At 41.8% G+C, this 23,824-nt stretch overlaps 1 protein-coding gene across 2 annotated transcripts in view; it reads left to right on the plus strand.

Moving 5' to 3' along the window:
• Positions 1-23,824, plus strand: part of schip1 (schwannomin interacting protein 1) — a 263,453-nt gene that overhangs the window by 190,641 nt on the left and 48,988 nt on the right. Inside the window, exon 1 of one of the 2 annotated variants that reach the window (XM_034292491.1) lies at positions 2,693-2,740. The exons of the other annotated variant lie outside the window; for it this stretch is intronic. Within the exon in view, the coding sequence (XP_034148382.1) occupies positions 2,696-2,740 (45 nt within the window). The 5' untranslated portion in view covers positions 2,693-2,695. Of the gene's footprint in view, positions 1-2,692; positions 2,741-23,824 lie in introns of those variants that run through there. 2 annotated transcript variants of the gene reach the window in all.

A 23,824-nucleotide genomic window follows, 5' to 3' on the forward strand; every position in this document is an offset into this window, starting at 1 on the left:
TCTTATTAGTTTTTGATCGAATGTCCAGTTCTGCAGTCTTTTTTTGTCTCCAACATTCCCTCTGGTCCCAGACACATAAATCCACACAATCTTCCTCTTCCTCCACGTATTCTTCATCCTCCCCCTTTCTACCTGTCATTCTTCTCTACATGTTCTGAAGTTGAAGAATATAGAATATAATAATAATCTGTACCATATTGCAGACACTTTGTTCCAATTCAGCATTTATAATATGAACCCGAATCCAGGCCTTTACTCTAACCCAAAGCTTAACCGCAATAACCTAACATTTAAGCCTAAACTTAACCTTGCACTAATGCCTAAACCTAATACTTACTGTGATTCTAACCCTAACCCCAATGTATGCCCTAAACCTAACACCTAAGCTAAAATATTGCCTTTTTCAAAATGGAGACATGAAAAAGGTCCCCAATAGTCATCATCTTCTAATTTAACCACAGTTTGGCATAATTTTTATTAGTTAGAAACACAAGCAGACATAAACACACATTGAGTAAACAAGGTCAGGATGATGTACAATAACAAACAACATATTTTCTTCATGCCATTGCCACACTACTCCAGAATTTGTCTTTCCAAATGACTTGACTTCCCATTTGCCACTCACTTCGTTGTTTCTTTTGTATTCAAATGTCTCTGAAGCTGTCTGCTTGTCTGGGTGTGTGAACGGGGGAACTGGCAGGGTTTACAGCGGATGCCAAACCTGTCTGCCAAGCCAAGCAGGCACCACTGGCATGCCAATCCACCTTGATTAGATACAACGTGAGACAGCCTGAACATTCGGACACTAATACATTCAGTCCAGAGAAGTGAGAAATGAGATAGCTGAGAGAAGGCTGAGAGGAAGATAAGTCAAGAACTGAAGCAGGGGGAGGAGATAGACCTACTCTTCTGACAAAGATGAATTCGTAGAACATCACCAAATGGCATTTTTCATGGATAGGTTAATTAAAATGTAGGCATGCTTTTTTTTACCAGCACAAAAATATAGAAATTGCAACTAGCACTTCGCAGCCACTAACATGGATATGCATGCTGCATTGGTATGCCAATGCTGATCGATGTTCAACACAACATACAGTATGGTGTGCAACGTCTGAAGCAGTTTTTTTTACTGGAATACCTTAGGTTTATATTAAAACCCACATTGAAAATGCATAATTATTTCACCCACTCAACCATTCAGAATTTAAAAGTTATCAGACAAGTAATCATCAATATTTTTGGCAAATATCTATAATCTGATTCCATTTTGTTTGCTGGTGGCGTAACTGATTACAGTTACTGCATGTTTTATAAATCCATTACTCCCCAAACTTGATCCACAGGCAACTCCCCCTCTGACACAAACACACACATACACACACACAGACACACACACACAGACACTAGGGATGGGCGATACCATTGACTTTCTGTTTTATCCAATAACAAGTAATACCAAGGCTAGTATCCAAATACCAATACCGATACTAATAAAGTGCTGTTGAACATTAAAGGGGTATTTCTGATCCCTTGTAACTCATGTTATTTTATGTTGCTGATTTTCTAGTGTTTTAGCAGGCGTCTGGTATTGCCACAGTATGGTACAGACTTTTTGTGCGTATCACTTTTTGCCTCATTACTGTTCCGTGAAGTGAAATCACTCCAAATGAGTCTTCATTTTCCTTCTGCCTTAATTTGCAGTGGTCTCTTAATTTTAACCCTTCTGTTCCTCACTCAAAACTTTCCTTTTCAACTTTTTTGGAAAGAAAAAGGTGCAGTGGTCTCTTAATTTTTTCCGGAGCTGTATATAAAGCAAAAATATAGCAATAAATATAGCAATAGTATACATAAGTGTAAACTAGCAGTGATTTTAAAAAGCTATGCGAAGCAACCTATTTTCACATAGCTTGCTGAGGTTAAAGTTCATGCTCACCTCAATGACATCACTGCCAAAGAACAGAAGGTTTGTGTGTGAGAAAACATTATTTTGGACTAACTACCCTTTAACTCTTAAACTGTGGTGGAATGACAAGCCTCTGTTGAACTGGTCATTGTCTCACGCCTGCCCACAGTAACTGATCCTCTCCATCACACACACAAAACTAATTGTCGTAAAGTCACAGTGTTTATAAACATAGTTGTATCTAAATAAACCAAATGTGTTGCAAGATTTGCTTTGGTATGCAAATGTTTATGGTGTCTATGAGTTTGCGTGTGGGCATGCTTGTGTGGGCGGGTTTATATGTGCATGTTTGGAAGAGACTTCTCAGTGACATAAAGAGTCACTAGCCTTTCAGAAGCATGCTTCTGACAGTGGTCCCTGTCTCGTTCCCTCTCAAAGGCTTTCTTCCTACAATGGCCCGTCTCGTTCTCTTGCAAAGGCTTACTTCCTACAATGGCCCCTGTCTCGTTCCTTCTCAAAGGCATCCTCCCTACAATGGCCCCTGTCTCATTACCTCTCAAAGGCATCTTTCTGATAGGGGTCCCTTTCTCGTTCCCTCTCAAAGGCATCTTTTTGATAGTGGTCCCTGTCTCTTTCCCTGTCAAAGGCATTCTTTTGACAATGGTCCCAATCTTGTTTATTCTCGGAGGCATCCTTCTGACAGTGGTCTATGCCCGCCTTTTTGTGCTGTTGCCCCATGCAGGGAAAACCAGATTAACACACAAAGATGGCGATCACTCAATCTCCATGGTTACGCAGATGGATCCCAGAGAGAGGCTGGCCAACACCAAGGTTGGACGCGCACATACACACACACACACACACACACTGCCGCAAACACAACCTCTCTCTTTCTTGTTTGGTGATGTCTGCTTGAGGGCTTTGTCGGTCAATTTGTTCTTGTATTCTGTAGAAGGGAAATCTGTGTGTGGTAAATAGTGTGTGATAGGGCAGTGTGGTAGGGTACACTTATCCATTCAAGTGAATTTGACAGAAATTCCCTGCAAAAAAAGTTTTAATAACTCTGGTATTCACCAGTACATTGACTGCAAACACATTCTCATTTACAGCAACAGGCAACCTTTCTGTTACTGTGGATGCTCTAACCGCTAGGATTCCTGCTGCTCCCATTCAATACAGTAAGAATATGTGTGTGTGTGTGTGTGTGTGTGTGTGTTTGTGGATATGTGTAATCTGTTGCACACCAAATGGCTCTTGCTGTATCCAAATGGAGAAACCTGAGTTGTCGGCAGGATATGACACGGTGGGCTGTCTATACTGCCAGACAAAACCAGTCAAGTGCAAAACTAATCTACCAATCCATTTGTCTGAGTGCAGCTGAGGCAGTATGTGGCCGGCGTAGGATGCATAATTGCTCTCCATGTTATTAGGATAAATTGTTCCTCATAGAGTTTGTGAAGGCTTTCATAACCCATAATACTGTGAGTTCTCCATGTAGGCTGTTTTTGATTGCACAGACACAGCATTAATTAAGGAAGTATTGTGTGTGAATATGTGTGCGTGAACTGGCTTTAGGGGGAACCAATTCCACAAACTGTGGTTGAACCAAGAACATTATATTAATTATATTAAAATGTCCCCATTTTGAAAAAGGCATTTTTTTTGTCTTAAATGTAAAGATAGGTTTAGGGTTACAAATGCAATAAAGATTGGATTTAGGGTTAGTGTTTTTAGGGTTACATTCAAGGTTAGTTTAAGGTTAGAGTGTTTTAAATACATGTGTCAACATATAAGGTAGCTGATTCATTTCTTCATGTAGGATAGGAGAGGCTATACTGTGTTGCTGAGGTATTACTGTCAGCTTCCTAAAATGTTAATGACTTTGATACGTTTAATAATGTCACCAGTCCCAAAGTCATCAATCACATTTCGTATGTACTATAATGCTGTCATGAATACAGTCACTGTTTATGCTAAAAGGGTACTATAAGGCTCTTTTTTTCAATTGGGTCTTTTTTATTTTAATAAATTGCAATGCCCATAAATTTGTCCTGTTTGTCCATCACACTCCCTCTCTTTCTCTATCTCACTCTCATTCCTTTTTCAATTATTCCAGTTCTTCTTGCTCTCTGTCGCACAGACCCAGGCCCTGCTTACATCTGTGCGGTTCTAGCGTGGTTTGCATTATTTGCACAGGACTTACAGTGGATATAAAAAGTCTACACACCCCTGTTAAAATGCCAGGTTCTTGTGATGTAAAAGAATGAGACAAAGATAAAATGAAAAATAAAAACCTTACAATAACCTGGTTGCATAAGCGTGCACACCCTCTTATATCTGGGGATGTGGCTCTGTGCAGAATTAACCAATCACACTCAAACTCATGTTAAATAGAAGTCATTACACACCTGCCATCATTTAAAGTTTAAAAAAAAAGTTCAGCTGTTCTAGTAGGATTTTCCTGACATTTCCTTAGTTGCATCTCAGAGCAAAAGCCATCTCAGAGCAAAATCATCAGAGGGATCTCATTGTTGAAAGATATCAGTCAGGAGAAGGGTACAAGAGAATTTCCAAAGCATTAGGTATACCATGGAATACAGTGAAGACAGTCATCATCAAGTGGAGAAAATATGGCACAACAAAGACATTACCAAGAACTGGACATCCTTGATGAAAGACAAGAAGAAAACTGGTCAGGGAGGCTTCCAAGAGGCCTACAGCAACATTAAAGGAACTGCAGGAATTTCTGGCAAGTACTGGCTGTGTGCTACATGTGACGACAATCTCCCATATTCTTCATATGAGTGGGCTATGCGGTAGGGTGGCAAGACGGAAGACTTTGCTTACAAAGAAAAACATCCAAGCCCAGCTGAAGTTTGCAAAAACTAACATAAAGTCCCCCAAAAGGATGTGGGAAAATGTGTTATGGTCTGATGAAACCAAGGTTGAACTTTTTGGCCATAATACCAAAAGGTATGTTTGGCGCAAAAAACAACACTGCACATTACCCGAAGAACAATTATGAACAGTTCCAAATACCAGGCAATTTTGGCACAAAACTTTCAGGTGTCTGTTAGAAAGCTGAAGATGAAGTTCACCTTTCAGCATGACAACGACCCAAAGCACACATCCAAATCCACAAAAGCATGGCTTCAAAAGAAGAAGATTAACGCTTTGGAATGGCCCAGCCAGAGCCCAGACCTAAATCCAATTGAACATCTGTGGGGTGGTTTGAAGAGGGCTGTGCAGAGGAGATGTCCTCGCAATCTGACAGATTTGGAGCGCTTTTGCAAAGAAGAATGGGCAAATATTGCCACGTCAAGATGTGCCATGCTAATAGACTCCTACCCAAAACGGCTGAGTGCTGTAATAAAATCAAAAGGTGCTTCAATAAAGTATTAGTTTAAGGGTGTGCACACTTATGAAACCAAGTTATTGTGAGTTTTACATTTTTCCCTCTCAAAGACTTCTGTTTGTTTTTCCAGTGAATTGTTAACTTTATAGTTCATACTAGGTGGAAGGTGGAAAAAGTTCTGACATGATTTATCTTTTTCTTATTGTTTTACATCACAAGAACCTGGCATTTTAACAGGGGTGTGTAGACTTTTTATATCCACTGTAAATGTGAACCAAGTGGGCCTGTTTCCCTTCTCTGTGTCTGTGTTGCAGTGACAGTCCTGTCCCTCCCAGCATGACGTTGCCCTGGATATACTGAGCCGGGCTTGGCAGAGCCCTTTTCTCTCCCCCCTGTGGTAGCTGTTTGTCTGTCTGCTCCCATGTCTATACCTCCTTCTAATAACATGTTGTGGTGCGCCACATCGTCTGGGATAATAGGGTGTGTGTTTGTGTGCAACCACCTGGACACACGCGTAGCTGTCAGTGGGGTTCTGGTCATGTTCTACTCCCATCCCAATCCCAATTACAGGCTGATGGAAATCCATAACCGCCACTTTAACTGGAGTTAGTTAGCACAATGCTTATGTGTCCCAGGAGTACCTCTGATTCTTCTGCATGATTCACCATGAAGCAAGCCCATTAACTGTGTGTTTGAGAGAGGCTGGAAGAGGTTGGTTAGTCTTTTGCTATCTGGTTTCCATTAGCTCTGGACCTTGATCGATTTGACTTGAGATTGCTCATCTGAGTGTGTCCCTCAGTAGTGTGTGTGTGTGTGTGTTTCTGTGTGCATGCTACATGTGTGTCTACACCTATGTTTTTTGCATGCAGTGACACTCATCCTTTAACCAATTAGTGACTGATCAAGTGACTGATGCGGTGGGATTAGTCAAACAGGCCTCTGCAGGACCAATGGCAGTTCCCTGTCTGGGATCATTCTGGCCCCTCCCTCTCAGTTTAGGTGACTTTATTGTTCTGATTAGAATGCAGCCCTGCTCTTCCCTATGGCCTCTGGAGGCCCACACAATAAGGTTCTCTCCACCCCCACACCTTTCTCGCTTTCTCCCTCACTCCTGCTGGGTAGTGAGAACTCTGTCTGCAGACATCTGTGGAACCTTTATGATCGCCTGTTTCTTCTTGTTCAGGACAAGGGAGCTGTTTTTTGATTGGGTTGGGCTACATCCAGATTCTCTCATCTCATTATTGTATTGCCATCTTACACACATAAAAAGAAATATACAAAGAAAAGGAAACTTTGTGTCTATTGTCAGAATACTAAGACAATTAGTGTAAGTACAGAAATGTTGTATAGACGCTGCTAGTTAATTACAACGCAAGTCAATTTGAATGACCAAAAGTAGGCTTTTGGCTGATTGCATTTCAGAAAGAGAGAGACCAGGCATATGAAGGGGCATGCTTTGCACTTCATAGTAAGGCTTCTTTAAGGGAATCACACCCATAGTATTTTTTGTTGTTGTTGTACTTTTACAAATCTTTTCTGTTATCCAACTTGTGATTAAAGCCATGCTTCATTGCATCACCTCCCTGTGGACCCAGAAGAGTCAATGTCGAGATATGTGTCTTCGGAAGCACATCTGATGTCATTCTGGATATTTTAAAGCTACTCACTCAATCCGGATGTCCAGACTCAAATCCTTACAAGCCAGAAGGCACTTTATCAAGGCACTTTATTTACCAACCTTCTACCCTCCACATGATCCTTGGGCTAATCCAAGAGCAGGAAGAACCATTCAGCAGGCCCCATTTCTAGCATTGATGAAACTAGATGTTACATACCTAAGGCTAAGAATCAGGTGTGTTTGGTGTTCAATCACACAGCGTAAATGGAGAAAGGAAAGAAAGTTTGTCTGTGCTTCTGTTTTTTTTACTTAAGAACATCTCTCTACGTATAATAAGATATGTAAGAGCATTTGTCCCCATAATTGTAAAAGATGTGTTCACTATGCATAAAGGTGTTTACTAAAGATTAAAGAAAGCATTGAAGAAATCACTGTTGTAATTCTGGGGGGATCAAGAATTTGTGCAGTTCCATGTCAGGGTGAAGGAAGTTGAGGTGGTGAAACTACAACTACAAACTGTCCCAACTGGGAGTGACCGAGTCCACCTGCAGGTGGATCACTGCCTTTTTGTCCAACAGGAGGCAGGCTTTGGAAGCACCTGTCTGAACCCCTGACCATCAGCTCCCCTCAAGGCTGTCCCCCCTACTCTTCACCCTGAACACCAACAGCTGCACCTCCACTCAACAATCTGTCTAGCTCCTGAAGTTTGCACATGACTGGCAGATTGACCATCTGGTGTCCTGGTGCAGTCAGAACAACTTGGAGCTCAACACCCTGAAGACAGTACAGATGATAGTGGACTTCAGGAGAATCCCAGCTGCTGTTCTTATTTGTTTTTATTTCTTTTGTACAAAATTGCTGCACCAACGGACCAGAACAAGAAATGGGTTCCAGGGAGAGTATGGTTGCAAAGCTGAGAACAGAACAAGTTTGTTATGAAACTTACTTGGCATTTAAAATCTTTCTGATTAGGATTCAGAAAAGTCCAGTGGATCTCCTATGTGGACACAATTCTTCATAATCAATATTTACAGTGGGAAGAACAAGTATTTGATACACTGCCGATATTGCAGGTTTTCCTACTTACAAAGCATGTAGAGGTCGGTTATTATTATCATAGGTACACATGTAAACTGTGAGACGGAATCTAAAACAAAAATCCAGTATGATTGATATCATTTTTAAATAATTAATTTGCATTTTATTGCATGACATAAGTATTTGATCACCTACCAACCAGTAAGAATTCCGTCTCTCACAGACCGGTTAGTTTTTCTTTAAGAAGCCCTCTTGTTCTCCACTAATTACCTGTATTAACTGCACCTGTTTGAACTCGTTACCTGTATAAAAGACACCTGTCCACACAATCAATCAAACAGACTCCAACCTCTCCACAATTCCCAAGACCAGAGAGCTCTGTAAGGACATCAGGGATAAAATTGTAGACCTGCACAAGGCTCGGATGGGCTACAGGACAATAGGCAAGCAGCTTGGTGAGAAGGCAACAACTGTTGGCGCAATTATTAGAAAATGGAAGAAGTTCAAGATGACGGTTAATCTCCCTCTGTCTGGGGCTCCATGCAAGATCTCACCTCGTGGGGCATCAATGATCATGAGGAAGGTGAGGGATCTGCCCAGAACTACACGGCAGGACCCGGTCAATGACCTGAAGAGAGCTGGGACCACAGTCGCAAAGAAAACCATTAGTAACACATTACGTTGTCATGGATTAAAATCCTGCAGCACACGCAAGGTCCCCCTGCTTAAGCCAGTGCATGTCCAGGCCCGTCTGAAGTTTGCCAATGACCATCTGGATGATGGGAGAAGGTCATGTTGTCTGATGAGACAAAAATAAAGCTTTTTGGTCTAAACTCCATTCGCTGTGTTTGGAGGAAGAAGAAGGATGAGTACAACCCCAAGAACACCATCCCAACCGTGAAGCATGGAGGTGGAAACATCATTCTTTGGGATGCTTTTCTGCAAAGGGGACAGGACGACTGCACCGTATTGAGGGGAGGATAGAGGGGGCCATGTATCGCGAGATCTTGGCCAACAACCTCCTTCCCTCAGTAAGAGCATTGAAGATGGGTCGTGGCTGGGTCTTCCAGCATGACAACGACCTGAAACACACAGCCAGGGCAACTAAGGAGTGGCTCCTTAAAAAGCATCTAAAGGTCCTGGAGTGGCCTAGCCAAATATTTGGAGGGAGCTGAAATCCGTATTGCCCAGCCACAGCCCCGAATCCTGAAGGCTCTGGAGAAGGTCTGTATGGAGGAGTGGACCAAAATCCCTGCTGCAGTGTGTGCAAACCTGGTCAAGAACTACAGGAAATGTGTTTGCAAATGTAATTGCAAACAAAAGTTTCTGTACCAAATATTAAGTTCTTCTTTTCTGATGTATCAAATACTTATGTCATGCAATAAAATGCTAATTAATTATTTAAAAATTATCACAGTTGAAGAGTACCTATTACAAAAAAGTTTGGACACTGTACAATTGTGAATAAAAACAGAATGCAATGATGTGGAAGTTTCAAATTCAATATTTTATTCAGAATACAACATAGATGACATATCAAATGTTCAAACTGAGAAAATCTATCACTTTAAGGAAAAAATAAAATTTCATGGCATCAACACATCTCAAAAAAGTTGGGACAAGGCCATGTTTACCACTGTGTGGCATCCCCTCTTCTTTTTATAACAGACTGCAAACGTCTGGGACTGAGGAGACAAGTTGCTCAAGTTTATGAACAGGAATGTTGTCCCATTCTTGTCTAATACAGGCTTCTAGTTCCTCAACTGTCTTAGGTCTTCTTTGTCGCACCTTCCTCTTTATGATGCGCCAAATGTTTTCTATGGGTGAAAGATCTGGACGGGAGCATATCTTGCTCTAGAACTTGGATATAACTGTCAGCATTGATGGTGCCTTTCCAGATGTGTAGGCTTCCCATGCCACACGCACTCATGCAACCCCATACCATCCGAGATGCAGGCTTCTGAACTGAGCGCTGATAACAACTTGGGTTGTCCTTGTCCTCTTTAGTCCGGATGACATGGCGTCCCAGTTTTCCAAAATAAACTTCAAATTTTGATTTGTCTGACCACAGAACACTTTTCCACTTTGCCACAGTCCATTTTAAATGATCCTTGGCCCAGAGAAAACGCCTGCGCTTCTGGATCCTGTTAAGATACTGCTTTTTTTTTACCTATAGAGTTTTAGCCGGCAACGGCGAATGGCATGATGGATTGTGTTCACCGACAATGTTTTCTGGAAGTATTCCTGAGCCCATGTTGTGATTTCCATTACAGTTTCATTCCTGTATGTGATGCAGTGCTGTCTGAGGGCCCGAAGATCACGGGCATCCAGTATGGTTTTCCATCCTTGATCCTTACGCACAGAGATTGTTCCAGATTCTCTGAATCTTTGGATCATATTATGCACTGTAGATGATGATAACTTCAAACTCTTTGCAATTTTTCTCTGAGAAACTCCTTTCTGATATTGCTCCACTATTTTTCGCCGCAGCATTGGGGGAATTGGTGATCCTCTGCCCATCTTGACTTCTGAGAGACACTGCCACTCTGAGAGGCCCTTTTTATACACAATCATGTTGCCAATTGACATAATAAGTTGCAAATTGGTCCTCCAGCTGTTCCTTATCTGTACATTTAACTTTTCCGGCCTCTTATTGCTACCTGTCCCAACTTTTTTGGAATGTGTAGCTCTCATGAAATCCAGAATGAGCCAATATTTGGCATGACATTACAAAATGTCTTACTTTCAACATTCGATATGTTATCTATATTCTATTGTGAATTAAATATAAGTTTATGAGATTTGTAAATTATTCCATTCCTTTTTTACTCACAATTTGTACAGTGTCCCAACTTTTGTGGAATCGGGTTTGTATAAAAATGACAGACTTCTACATGCTTTGTAAGTGGGAAAACCTGCAAAATCGGCAGTGTATCAAATACTTGTTCTCCCCACTGTATCTAACATTGGTAGTAGTTGACAACAATCTTTTGTCAGGTATTGAATTACATATAACTGAATTACAAGTCGCATAGTAACTTTTATGGAGTTTGGCTAGTCTGTTTAGGCTATCCAAAGAAGCTAGCTAAGCAAACGTAATGAACATCAAATGCAAGGAAAAGTGGTGTGCACCATTTCTGTATTTTTCCTTTTATTATCCACTCAGAGATGTTTTTAGAATGTTTCTATTGTAATTAAAATGTTATGATATTCTTTTAGCAGGATAAAAAATTATATCTTAAAGCAGTTCATTAAATCCGATGTAATTAATGTAAGGCCTCTAGATAGTGTTATGGTCTAAAGTTATCGTATTAATGTGGAATGCAGACCAATATCTGTAAGATTCTTGAAGTATCTTTATGGTAATTTTCATTTTTCTAAAGGCATTTTTATCTGTATGCTTAGCTAAATGTGTTCATATTCTGTAGCCAGGCTTTGGGTTTGTACAGCCAATGGTGAGATTGTATGTGTATGTGTGAAATCAGGATTCATGTTTGTTCACAGAAATAGTATGAAGTTAACTGTGTGTGACCTGAGTTTTTCATAAGTTGCTTATTCCTAGGTAGGTAAATATTAATTACAAATTAATTTCATTGTTCTTACATAACATTTGATTGAAGAAAATATTGTAGCCAGGCAATAAGCATGGAAAATTAGCCTGTAGCAGGTGTTAGATACAGATGCAGTCCGCAACATTTCACAATTACCAAATGGTGCAACAGAACTGACTGCAAATGTGTAATTACATTTACATGTGTAACAAGACATTGTGTAATTACTAAAACAAAAATCATGTGTAATAACAGACCTACAGGATGTGATGTAATAACCTATACTGATAAATCATTATTCTATTATAATTACCTGCGTAATTACACCGTTGTTCATACAGTTATTAATATGTATTTACATTGCAGTTGCATAGTCATATAATAATACATGTCTTAAGGGATAGGTTTACCAAATTCTTTGTACATTGTAATGTACAGTCAATTTACAAAATTATGCAGATTATATTAAGTTTGTTACATTTTCGTTTTAACTAGGTGGCAATCCCTTACTTCTCTGTCTTTCAGAGCAGGTCTAGTCCGAAGAAACAACAGGAGAAACTTGAGGTACAGAGAGAAAAAGAGATAAGGCTATGGTTCTGTGATAATGGTTTTAAAGCATGGTTGTTTCACGGTGAGAATGTTAATAGCCTTTGACCTTTGGGCAGGCAGCCAAAACATGACAAGGTGAGAGCAAGAGTGGCAGGCTGGCATCTCTCTTCAAGGCTAAACTCTGCCTGGGGTTTCTAACCTTTTCTTGGAGCGTGGAAGCCGGTACTGTTATTTTGCAGGTGATAGCGGGGTATAGCGGTACTCGCACATGGAGTACACACACGCAAACCCTGTATGCGCACATCCAGGTGTTGTTCTGGTATGGCTGTCGAATCCTTAGCATCACACTAGGGGTTAGGAGGATTGAGGTTTTACTTGTGGTTTCAGTTCCACTGGAGGAGAAGAGAAAATGTCACACCTGCTTGCAACCCGCTGCGCCCATCAGACAGCTTTTCCAGTCCAAGGAACAGATGCCAGCTGTCACCATGCCGGGCAGACATGGGCACTTAGGTGTGCGGGGGAGGGCTAAAGTAGCGCTGAGGAAATTGAAGCTTGCGCTGGGCATAAGAGCTCACCAACCACCCCCTCCCCCACCCCCAGCTGCTTCCAGTGTGGGAGGGAGCACGCATGATTGCTCTCAGGTGAGAAGAGACAGGGCGACGAGGCGTTTGTGGGGGGGGGGGGGCTGGGGGGGGGGGTGGAGAAGGCTGGATCAGAGTGATCTAAGTGGTCATTTTGAAAGCGTCTGCTCAACCCCGTCATCTAGGCCCCCTTTCAGAGGAGTCCTGCTGAGGACGTTAGTGTCCATTAAAATGTCTGCATATTCACACAAGGTGAACGCAGCCTCCAGCCGTCAGGCTCCACCCATCCACCGCCCTATCCTCCCTCCTCCACCCTGTGCAGAGAGCTGCTTCAGGGGTGACCATGTTTAGGGTTTAGGAGTTAGCTGGGAAGGGATCAGGTAAGTGTTGGAGAAATCTGCTCTCACTGTTATCGTAATCTCCGGGATAATATGTACGGTCCTACTTGACCACAACACGCCGCACATTGAGACCTACTTGTTAAATGTTTTCAAGGAGATAAAGTGGTCTGGAGGAACACCGCAAAGTGGTCTCAGAAAGCCCGGTCTTCATGAGGTGACCTCAACACACTTCTCTAATGCTGCGCTACCGACTCAAGCCAGTTGCTAGGTGACTCAGCAATGCAAACCAGTTCACAATTACTGGTAGTCATTTTACACAGCAGTGGGTAAGATTTATATTATTTTTCCGCCTTTAGTTGCAAAGCTATCTCCCCAACTCCTACCCACTCTAACCCTTCCATGTGTGATATTATCTATTACATTGGCTATTTTCAGAAATACTGTGTCGTGATCTAAGATGTATGGTTTTCTGTCAGTCATGGTCAGCTCTGCTGGCAGAGTGCAGGGGAGTGGAGAGGTGGATAAAGTGGGTAAAGAGAGTGAGGGAGCAAAAGATGGGTCGACGGAGAGAAACAATTAAGGAAAGGTGCAGAGAAGACTAAATTAAAGAGAGGGAGAGTTAGACTGAGTACAGTAGAAAGCCAGAACGATGAAGAGAGAAAAGGAGAGAGCGTATGTAAGCGGTTTGGTTTGGTGATCATGATGGTGATAGTAATCCCTCCTTGAGGGTGGTGATGTGTGGGATGTCCCCACAGCGCACTAGGACTTCAACCGAGTCCAATTCAGGTGACGGCACATTTCAGGTGGAATGGCTTTAAATAGACATTGTTAAATGTCTATATCATCCTGTGTTTGTCAGAATATGGCTCTTAAATTCAACAGATGTCCTGTAAGCTTACCTCTGAAGTAATTCATTCATGGATTCTAATTATCACTATTGTATTACATAATCCACTTCAAGGGGCCTGAATATTATGATTCACACTAATCTGATCTACTTTCCTTCCTGTCTCGTGGATTACTTTTGTAATCTCTACATATCGTTCTGTCAGGACTGAGTCCAAGACAGTCAACCTACTTTGCACACACTTTGAAAGATGTGTGTTAACTAATCACTATGAAAAGTACAAGTCCACGAGTGCCGGGAAACTGCCTTTCAGGCGTACAGCTGAAGTCCCTTTCCTCACCACCCACATTTCTTCCCAAATACCTACACAATGTCCCATTGTCTCCTTGAAGTGCAACATTGAATTTCTTTCCCGACTCCCCTTGCTCTTGCTTAAGGACTTGAGTGTGCTCCTTTTAATGTGTTTGTTCTACTCCCCTCTTTTTTCTCTCCTAAGTTGTTTAAAGTACTGCCTTAAATCACAAACAGTTGCTGTGTACCTCAAATCATCACACGTCTTCTGTCTGTCTTTTGCACCTGTCAGGACTAAAGGCTAATGTAGGCCTCTACGGAAAACAGATTTCTGCTACACATTTAGAAACCACTCCAATTGGTTTTGTGTTGTTTTTGATGAGTCTTCGTTTCAGGCTGTTCTGGCATTATTGCTATTCTGCTTAGTTTGCTGTATTGCACTATAATGCAGTGCCATAATATACTGTGAGCATCAATGAGCATGTGAATGTGTGAGATGATTGAGGGTAGATGCAGGGCTAATCGTGCCATAATTCTCTGTCGTCCTCCTTTTGCATAGACATGGACCTGGTAGTCCTCCTCCATTCCTCACTCACTCTCTCACACTACTCCTGCCTCCCTAGCATTACTTTTCTCCCTTCTTTAGTTGTCGATCTTTCTCTCTCCACTTTTTTCACCCTTCTTTCTCTTCGTCCATCGGTTGTGTAGTTATAAGGATGTCTGTGATTGGGTGAAGCGAGACATCGTTTTTTCGGCCAGCTCCGGCAAAGGAGTAATTTGACTGGACAGCGTTCCGCCATCTTGCAGGGCCCCTGAGGGCCGCCCCTACACACACAGTTACATACACAAACATACACACAAAATAATGTCTTCAACTCTGTCAGAATGTCACCTCCTCCACCCGCTCAGGTTTAATGGAGTTATAACGTAAGATGTTATCTTAAAGCTTAACACTGGGTAATCGGATCCTAGATCTTGCTCAGACAATTTGGGTTGTCTGAAGCAACAACACTCCCTCTCCTTCCATGATTCTTTCTCTCCTTCTATGATTCTCCCTCTCCTTCCATGATTCTCCCTCTCCTTCCATGATTCTCCCTCTCCTTCCATGTTTCTCCCACTCCTTCCATGTTTCTCCCACTCCTTCCATGATTCTCCCTCTCCTTCCATGATTCTCCCTCTCCTTCCATGATACTCCATCTCCTTCCATGATTCTCCATCTCCTCCCATGATACTCCATCTCCTTCCATGCTTCTCCCTCTCCTTCCATGATTCTCCCTCTCCTCCCATGATTCTCCATCTCCTTCAATGATTCTTTCTCTCTCCATATTTTTATTCCCTCTCTAAATCAACCCCCCCCCCCATTCTCTGCATGTAGTCATTTACGGGCAAAGGTGGAGAACAGCAGGTGTGTTCAAAGCGCCTGAGACGTGATCCAATTTGGTGAGAGCAATAAATTGTCTTTTGGACTGCCTCCCTTGCTGTATTGCTGACAGGGCACAGAGACAGAGATGGACATGGAGGTGTGCCAGCCCAGCCAGCTGAGGGACCAGACATAGTTTCAGTGTCGCAGTGGCTCTCTCTCACTTAACTACGGGCACTTGCTGTTTTTTCTGTCATGCTGCAGAGAACGCAGGTTCCCGAGATAGATCCCCCGACAACATTTATGTGCAGGTGTTATTTGGAAGTTTCTGAAAGCAATAAAAGAGCTGCAAAACCGCACAATACAAATGGCCACTGAAAACAACTAGCTGCTTCTACAGTGGATGTGTCTGGCAAACGTGCAGGCAACGACATTGCACCGGTCATTTCCACTGATTTATCGGTATTGATCATTAGGGTTGTAACCCTACCTCCTATCAACCCTTTAATATCCAGATTATATATTATGCCTAACTATTTCTCTTTGCTATTCAAAGTGAATGGAACTTTATTCCATACAATGCTTTAACACCTGTTATCGCCTACAGTGGCTGTTATGGGCATCTAGACATGCTGTATCTCTTAGACACGGTTTCACAATTCACACAACAAACACAGTCCACTCAGTAAAAAGTAGGGGAATCTCAAGATTTTACTCAAACAGGATTTTGGGAAAAGCAGGACTGACCAGGAAAATTAAAGGACATCAGGACAATAAAATCTAGACACAGACATCATGTTCGAATGCAATATGTCTACTAGGGACTTCATCAATCCAGAATTCATCAATCACAGACCAGAGATGTTGTGGAGACATTTACCCATGGGAGCTTGGGTAATGTCTGACCTGCATGAAGATGTTAAAATTATATCTCTGAATGAACTGAGATCTATTCCACCACCAATTTTTTTGTAATCAGTCAGATTTTTCAGGCTGTCAAGTTCCAGTTCCAAATTAAATATAAACAGAAGCTGAATGAATTAGACCCTGTCATAAAGGATGATAATGTTGTGATGTATTAGACCCTGTCATAAAGGATGATAAATTAAATGTAAACAGAAACTCAATGAATTAGACCCTGTCATGAAGGATGTTAATACTGTGATGAATTAGACTCTGTCATAAAGGTTGATAATACTGTGATAAATTAGACTCTGTCATAAAGAATGATAATTCTGTGATAAATTAGACTCTGTCATAAAGAATGATAATACTGTGATGAATTAGACCCTGTTATAAAGGATGATAATGATGTGATGAATTAGACTCTGTCACAAAGGATGACAATACTGTGATGAATTAGACTCTTTCATAAAGGATGATAATACTGTGATGAATTAGACCCTGTCATAAAGGATGATAATACTGTGATGAATTAGACTCTGTCATAAAGGATGATAATACTGTGATGAATTAGACTCTGTCATAAAGCATGATAATATTCTGATGAATTAGACTCTGTCATAAAGGATGATAATACTTTGATGAATTAGACTCTGTCATAAAGGATGATAATACTGTGAGGAATTAGACCCAGTCATAAAGAATGATAATATTGTTATGAATTAGACTCTGTCATAAAGGATGATAATACTGTGATTAATTAGACTCTTTCATAAAGGATGATAATATTCTGATGAATTATACTCTGTCATAAAGGATGATAATAGTGTGCCTGTATCCCAGTAAGTCATACTGTGACATTCTCTTTGACGGAGCATTCAGAAATAAACTGCACACAATTATAGCCTTTATCTTCCTAGGAATTAACTTTCCAGAAAATCCTCATGATACTATTTGTTTATAACAGTAACGCGCAATCAAAAACATTAGAACAGGAGCCACCATCATTATCAGAATGGCTTCAGCTGTCAAATAATACTGTAAGGAAAGTAAGATGGGCTTTTTGAAACTTCTGTATTGCAATTATTGAAAACTGTATAATTACAGCCAATCATGGGTATTTATACCAATCTTTGCTAAAATCATCCAACATGTTGTTGCTTTTCAGTGACCACTTTTTAGGTATAGTTAAGAATGACGATGATTTTCCCATTGGTAAACATTTAACTGTGAAGTTTGAGAGGCTGTGTGTGTATAATGTTTTTTGGTCAGGATGGGAGAACAATATTGTGAGAAATGGTTGAGCGTGATATGTGTTGTGAATAGTTATATACACTCACCTAAAGGATTATTAGGAACACCTGTTCAATTTCTCATGAATGCAATTATCTAATCAACCAATCACATGGCAGTTGCTTCAATGCATTTAGGGGTGTGGTCCTGGTCAAGACAATCTCCTGAACTCCAAACTGAATGTCAGAATGGGATAGAAAGGTGATTTAAGCAATTTTGAGCGTGGCATGGTTGTTGGTGCCAGACGGGCCGGTCTGAGTATTTCACAATCTGCTCAGTTACTGTTATTTTCACGCACAACCATTTCTAGGGTTTACAAAGAATGGTGTGAAAAGGGAAAAACATCCAGTATGCGGCAGTCCTGTGGGCGAAAATGCCTTGTTGATGCTAGAGGTCAGAGGAGAATGGGCCGACTGATTCAAGCTGATAGAAGAGCAACTTTGACTGAAATAACCACTCGTTACAACCGAGGTATGCAGCAAAGCATTTGTGAAGCCACAACACGCACAACCTTGAGGCGGATGGGCTACAACAGCAGAAGACCCCACCAGGTACCACTCACCTCCACTACAAATAGGAAAAAGAGGCTACAATTTGCACGAGCTCACCAAAATTGAACAGTTGAAGACTGGAAGAATGATGCCTGGTCTGATGAGTCTCGATTTCTGTTGAGACATTCAGATGGTAGAGTCAGAATTTGGCGTAAACAGAATGAGAACATGGATCCATCATGCCTTGCTACCACTGTGCAGGCTGGTGGTGGTGTAATGGTGTGGGGGATGTTTTCTTGGCACACTTTAGGCCCCTTAGTGCCAATAAGGCATCGTTTAAATGCCATGGCCTACCTGAGCATTGTTTCTGACCATGTCCATCCCTTTATGACCACCATGTACTCATCCTCTGATGACTACTTCCAGCAGGATAATGCACCATGTCACAAAGCTCAAATCATTTCAAATTGGTTTCTTGAACATGACAATGAGTTCACTGTACTGAAATGGCCCCCACAGTCACCAGATCTCAACCCAATAGAGCATCTTTGGGATGTGGTGGAACGGGAGCTTCGTGCCCTGGATGTGCATCCCACAAATCTCCAACTGCAAGATGCTATCCTATCAATATGGGCCAACATTTCTAAAGAATGCTTTCAGCACCTTGTTGAATCAATGCCACGTAGAATTAAGGCAGTTTTAAAGGCGAAAGGGGGTCAAACACAGTATTAGTAGGGTGTTCCTAATAATCCTTTAGGTGAGTGTATATTTCTTTAATAAAAAAGTGAGTGTTAGACTATGTAATGTAGATGTTATACATTATATAACGTTAGAGAGTCAAAGACACAGAGAAGGGGATGAAAGCCAATAGTGTATAATAGGGTGAGAGGGAAAATCATCGTAGACACATACTTATCCAGTTGTTAAAGGGTCTAGGGGACCACGTAGACCTAGGCATATATTTCTCCCCCTCCCAGTGGACTTTTTCCTGGCTGGGTTAATTTAGGTGATGTCTATCTGCTGCCATCCCTCTAATTAGCGGTACCCTTCAGTTTGATGTAATCAGCCTGAAGTGGGCTTCCATCCTTTGCCCATTCTAGAATTCTGCAGACCGGTAATATAGACCAGGCTGTACATGTAACTGGGTGACTGTTTCAAGTCCATTAAAACAAAGCACCATCCTGCAAAATGAGAATTGGTTCTCAAGTGACTTACGTATTTGGATAAATAAAATAAAAAATCCAATGGAACTTGTGTCTTCTGACCCTCTTTACTGCAACCCATTGATAAGTGTAGTAAACAAAAAATATTAAACAGCGTGTATCAATTTTAAAGATTTTAACTTATACTGAAATTGGTCGATTTAAATGAATTCATTGACCTGTAATCTATGGATTTCTCATAAGCTTTTGGTCACTGAAATCAGTAACAACACCAAACCGCCATCAGGTCAAGACCTTGGTGAGAATGAAAAGCATGCAGATGACCTTCCCTGAAACACTGAGGCATGTGGCGCTGAGACATTGGCACTGAAGCATGTGGCACTCAGGAATGTGGCACTGTGTTGCGTGACAAAACACATTTTTGAGTACCCATTTATTGTCCCCAGCACAATGTGTGCCTGTGTAATGACCATGCGGTTTTTGATACAATGCTACCTGTCAGTGGAGGGTTTATCTTGGCAAAGGAGAAAGCACTCGGACAGGGATGTAAACTAATTTGTTTTACGGGTACGGAACATTTCCGGGGTCTTTCATTTCAGCTCATGAAACATGGGACCAACATATGTTGCATTTTGATTTTTGTTCAGTGTAGATGGGCATGCTCTCCTGTCTCCAGGAGACAGCGTTATCCTTGTCTCAGTTGGGGCGATATACCAATTGCAGTGATTCCTAGGTGGCAGGTATGATGGAGGTGTTGTGGTCCTTGGACAGCCTCTCAGAACACTTCATGGTGACCGATGTGAGTGCTGCTGGGCTTTACTCATTTAGCTCGGTCACTTTGATATGTTTGGGTACTGGAACAATGGTGGACATTTTTAAGTACGTGGGGACAAATGTCTGGGAGGGGAAAAGATTGAACATGTCTGGAAACAATACCACTAGTTGGTTTGGGTACTCTCGAAGGACACCACTGGGATGTCCTCCGTGCCAGCAGCCTAGAGTGGGTTAAACATGCTTGAAAGTCCTATTCACATTGTTCATTGAAAATGTGAGCCCACTGTCCACATTAGCATTGTTCAGCACAAAAAAACCTAAAACTCACAAGCATACACACATACACACATACACACACACTATCCCCCAGTTTGGAAACAAAGACACCGCATTGATAAAGGCTTAGGCTGAATGCCTGTATTTCCAAGTGATATTCACTGTTGATATTCAATAGTGAAAGTCAAAGTATTTTTATTGTCAAATGCACAAAAATAACACAGTGTCGTTCTGAGCAGTGACATTTTTATGACAGTAAGCAATAAGTAAAATATAAAGCAAAAAGAAAAGGTAGCAGAGGGACACCTGAAGTCAAAGGTCAGACCTCCATTGTGGACATCTGACATCCCTATTCTTAACTAACAATACAGCTCCGGAAAACATTAAGAGACCACGGCACCTTTTTCTTTCCTTTCCAAAAAAAGTTGAGTGAGGAACAGAAGCATTCAATTTGCAGTGGTCCCTTCTGTTCCTCACACAAAACCATCCTTTTCAACATTTTTTGAAAGGAAAGAAAAAGGTGCAGTGGTCTCTTTTTTCCGGTGCTGTATGTCTCTCTCTACCAATAAACCAACAAGCTTAAGGCATTTGATATAATGGAGTTCTGGAAGTTGGTATTCGGTATCTGGGCACCATCTCCCCATATTCATCTTAGCATGCGCGTAACTATGGGGGGTGCAGGTGGTACGCTTGCAGCCAGGCCCGTGGTGGGTGGGGGGGACATCCTTGGCGTTTATCCCAAAAATCTTTTGCATTTGTATTTTACCATCAGAAGCTAGTACATATACTGCAGGATCACAAGAATATATACCATGCCGTAATTGTGTTGCCGGGGTGGGGGAGGGGAATTATCCAGTAAAAATTGAATGAAAGTACTGGAGGAGGGATGGGTAGTAGTGAGCTGGAAACAGCAGTTACTGGATCTATGAAACAGCAGTGAATGGATACTCTACCAAGAAGGCAACAGCAGTATCTGGATACCCTACCCAGGATGCAACAGCAATATCTGGATACCCTGCCCAGGATGCAACAGCAGTATCTGGATACCCTACCCAGGATGCAACAGCAATATCTGGATAACCTACCCAAGAATGCAACAGCAATATATGGATACCCTACCCAAGATGCAAAAGCAGTATCTGGATATCCTACCAAGAATGCAACAGCAATATCTGGATACTCTACCAAGAATGCAACAGCAGTATCTGGATACCCTACCCAGGATGCAACATATTGCTGTGTAATTAACCTATCAACATAATTGATTAACCACAAAATGCACACCCAATGTTTTTAAGTTGATAAAATGTTGACCGTTTTTTAATGTCCCAAGTCAGCCTTTAACGGTTCTGTCAAAGCCATGTCAAATCTTGTTTTTGATGGTTCATTTTCTGTTGTGTTGTTCAACTTGAGTTTTATTTCAAGGTAACAGTGTGCTTTTTCTTCCTCCCATTTCTTTCTTGAACAGAGAGAGAGAAAGAGATGGCAAAAAGGGGAGTGAGAGAGAGAGAGAAAGAGATGGCAAAAAGGGGAGTGAGAGAGAGAGAGAAAGAGATGGCAAAAAGGGGAGCAAGAGAGCGAGAGCGAGAGAGATAGGATAGTTCTCCCTATGTGGAATCCTCCAAGGTCACTTTCTGTATTCCTTTGTCAGAGTCGGTGAGTTCCTGACGAGGCGGACAGCTAACATTTTTCACCGACTGTCAGGCGGTCTGTTTTTAAAATGCTTGTGAGATAGATATAAGCAGAAGAAGATGTTCCCTGTTTTTCAGTATGATCTGAAAGGGTTTTTTCTAACCCATATCTCTCTGTCAGTAATAGGGCCTCAGTGATGTCTGTCAGATGAATAGTTTCACCATCTCTTCTCTGACGGATGGCAGGTAGGCAGTACCAGCTACTGTAGACATGGGAGGCATTTTGTGCTCCTCGCAGCGTCCGTACAACAGGTGAAGCCTGATGGTTGGCAGGTTCATAGGCAAGTCAATGCTCATTGGCACTGCAGGGCACAATGAAAGAAACTCAACAGGGTTCATTGACTGAGACTGCCTGAGGTGAACCGCACTGTATGATGTTGACTAGTTGGTGAACTTCCTTTGACCACATGCCTCAAACCAAAAAAGTACAGTAAAAGGCATCGGCAGTACAATTTTCTTTTGAAGGTGTTAAAGACATGGATCAAAAGTCTTCTGATTGAAATTCATCTCTGTCACTTGACAGGTGTTTCTTTTTTTCTGATTCATTTCTAAGAGGACAGAGGCATTTGGATCAAACAATGAATGTGGCCTTTACTTGAAGAGGGATAATAAAGAAACTTCAAAGAGGTTGGATACTGCAGTGGAGGGTGTTGAGGTTGGAGGGGGTGGGATGCCGGAGTAAGAGAGAGGACTAAAACACACTACATTAGCCTCCTGTTGACAAGCTAATTGCCTGGTGAGAGCATTAACTCACACTCCTCACGTTCCTCCCTTAAATGATGAACCAAAGTGTCTGAGCTTCGCCGAAGGCATTTAACTATCTGGTAGCTCACTCTGCCTCTGTGACTGATTGGCATTTGGGGGATTTGTCTAATGAAAACTGGGGGAAGTGGGAAATATGTGAATGAGGGTGTGAGGGTGAGGTAGGGGAGATACATGATGGTGGTGTCCCCTGTTTTTGTGAGGGGTCTTTGAAGTAGTGCTCTGTAATTAACACGACAGAATCATTTGTGTTGTTATTAGTATACATCAATCAGCCATGACATCATGACCACCTGCCTAATATTGTGTAGGTCCCCCTTTTGCCGTCAAAACAGCCCTAACCCACTGAGGGTTAGCCTCACACTGCCTCTGCCAGCTTGCCTTTTCCCATAGTGCATCCTGGTGCCATGTGTTCTCCAAGTAAGCGATGCACACATACTCGGCCATTCACGTGATGTAAAAGAGAATGTGATTCATCAGAACAGGCCACCTTCTTCCATTGCTCCGTGGTCCAGATCTGATCCTCACGTGCCCATTGTCGGCACTTTCGGCAGTGGACAAGGGTCAGCATGGGCACCCTGACTGGTCTGTGGCCTTACAGCCCCATACGCATCAAACTGCAATGCATTGTGTGTTCCGACACCTTTCTATCAGAACCAGCATTAACTTTTTCAGCAATTTCAGCTACAGTAGCTCATCTGTTGGATCAGACCACACGGGCAAGCCTTCACTCCCCACGTGCATCATTGAGCCTTGGCCGCCCATGACCCTGTCGCTGGTTCACTACTTTTCCTTCCTTGGACCACTTTTGATAGGTACATTGGATTAATTGATTGATTGAGTGAGGAACAGAAGTGTTCAATTTGCAGTGGTCTTTTAATTTTCACCCTTTTGTTCCTCACTCAAAACCTTCCTTTTCAACTTTTTTGGAAAGGAAAGAAAAAGGTGCAGCGGTCACTTAATTTTTCCAGAGCTGTATAAATTAAGAGACCCCTCCTAATTTTTCTTAAATCAGAATCTCTACATATGTG

This window comes from Esox lucius, chromosome 1, assembly GCF_011004845.1.
Source record: "Esox lucius isolate fEsoLuc1 chromosome 1, fEsoLuc1.pri, whole genome shotgun sequence".
In the NCBI taxonomy this organism is placed as follows: Eukaryota; Metazoa; Chordata; class Actinopteri; order Esociformes; family Esocidae; genus Esox; species Esox lucius.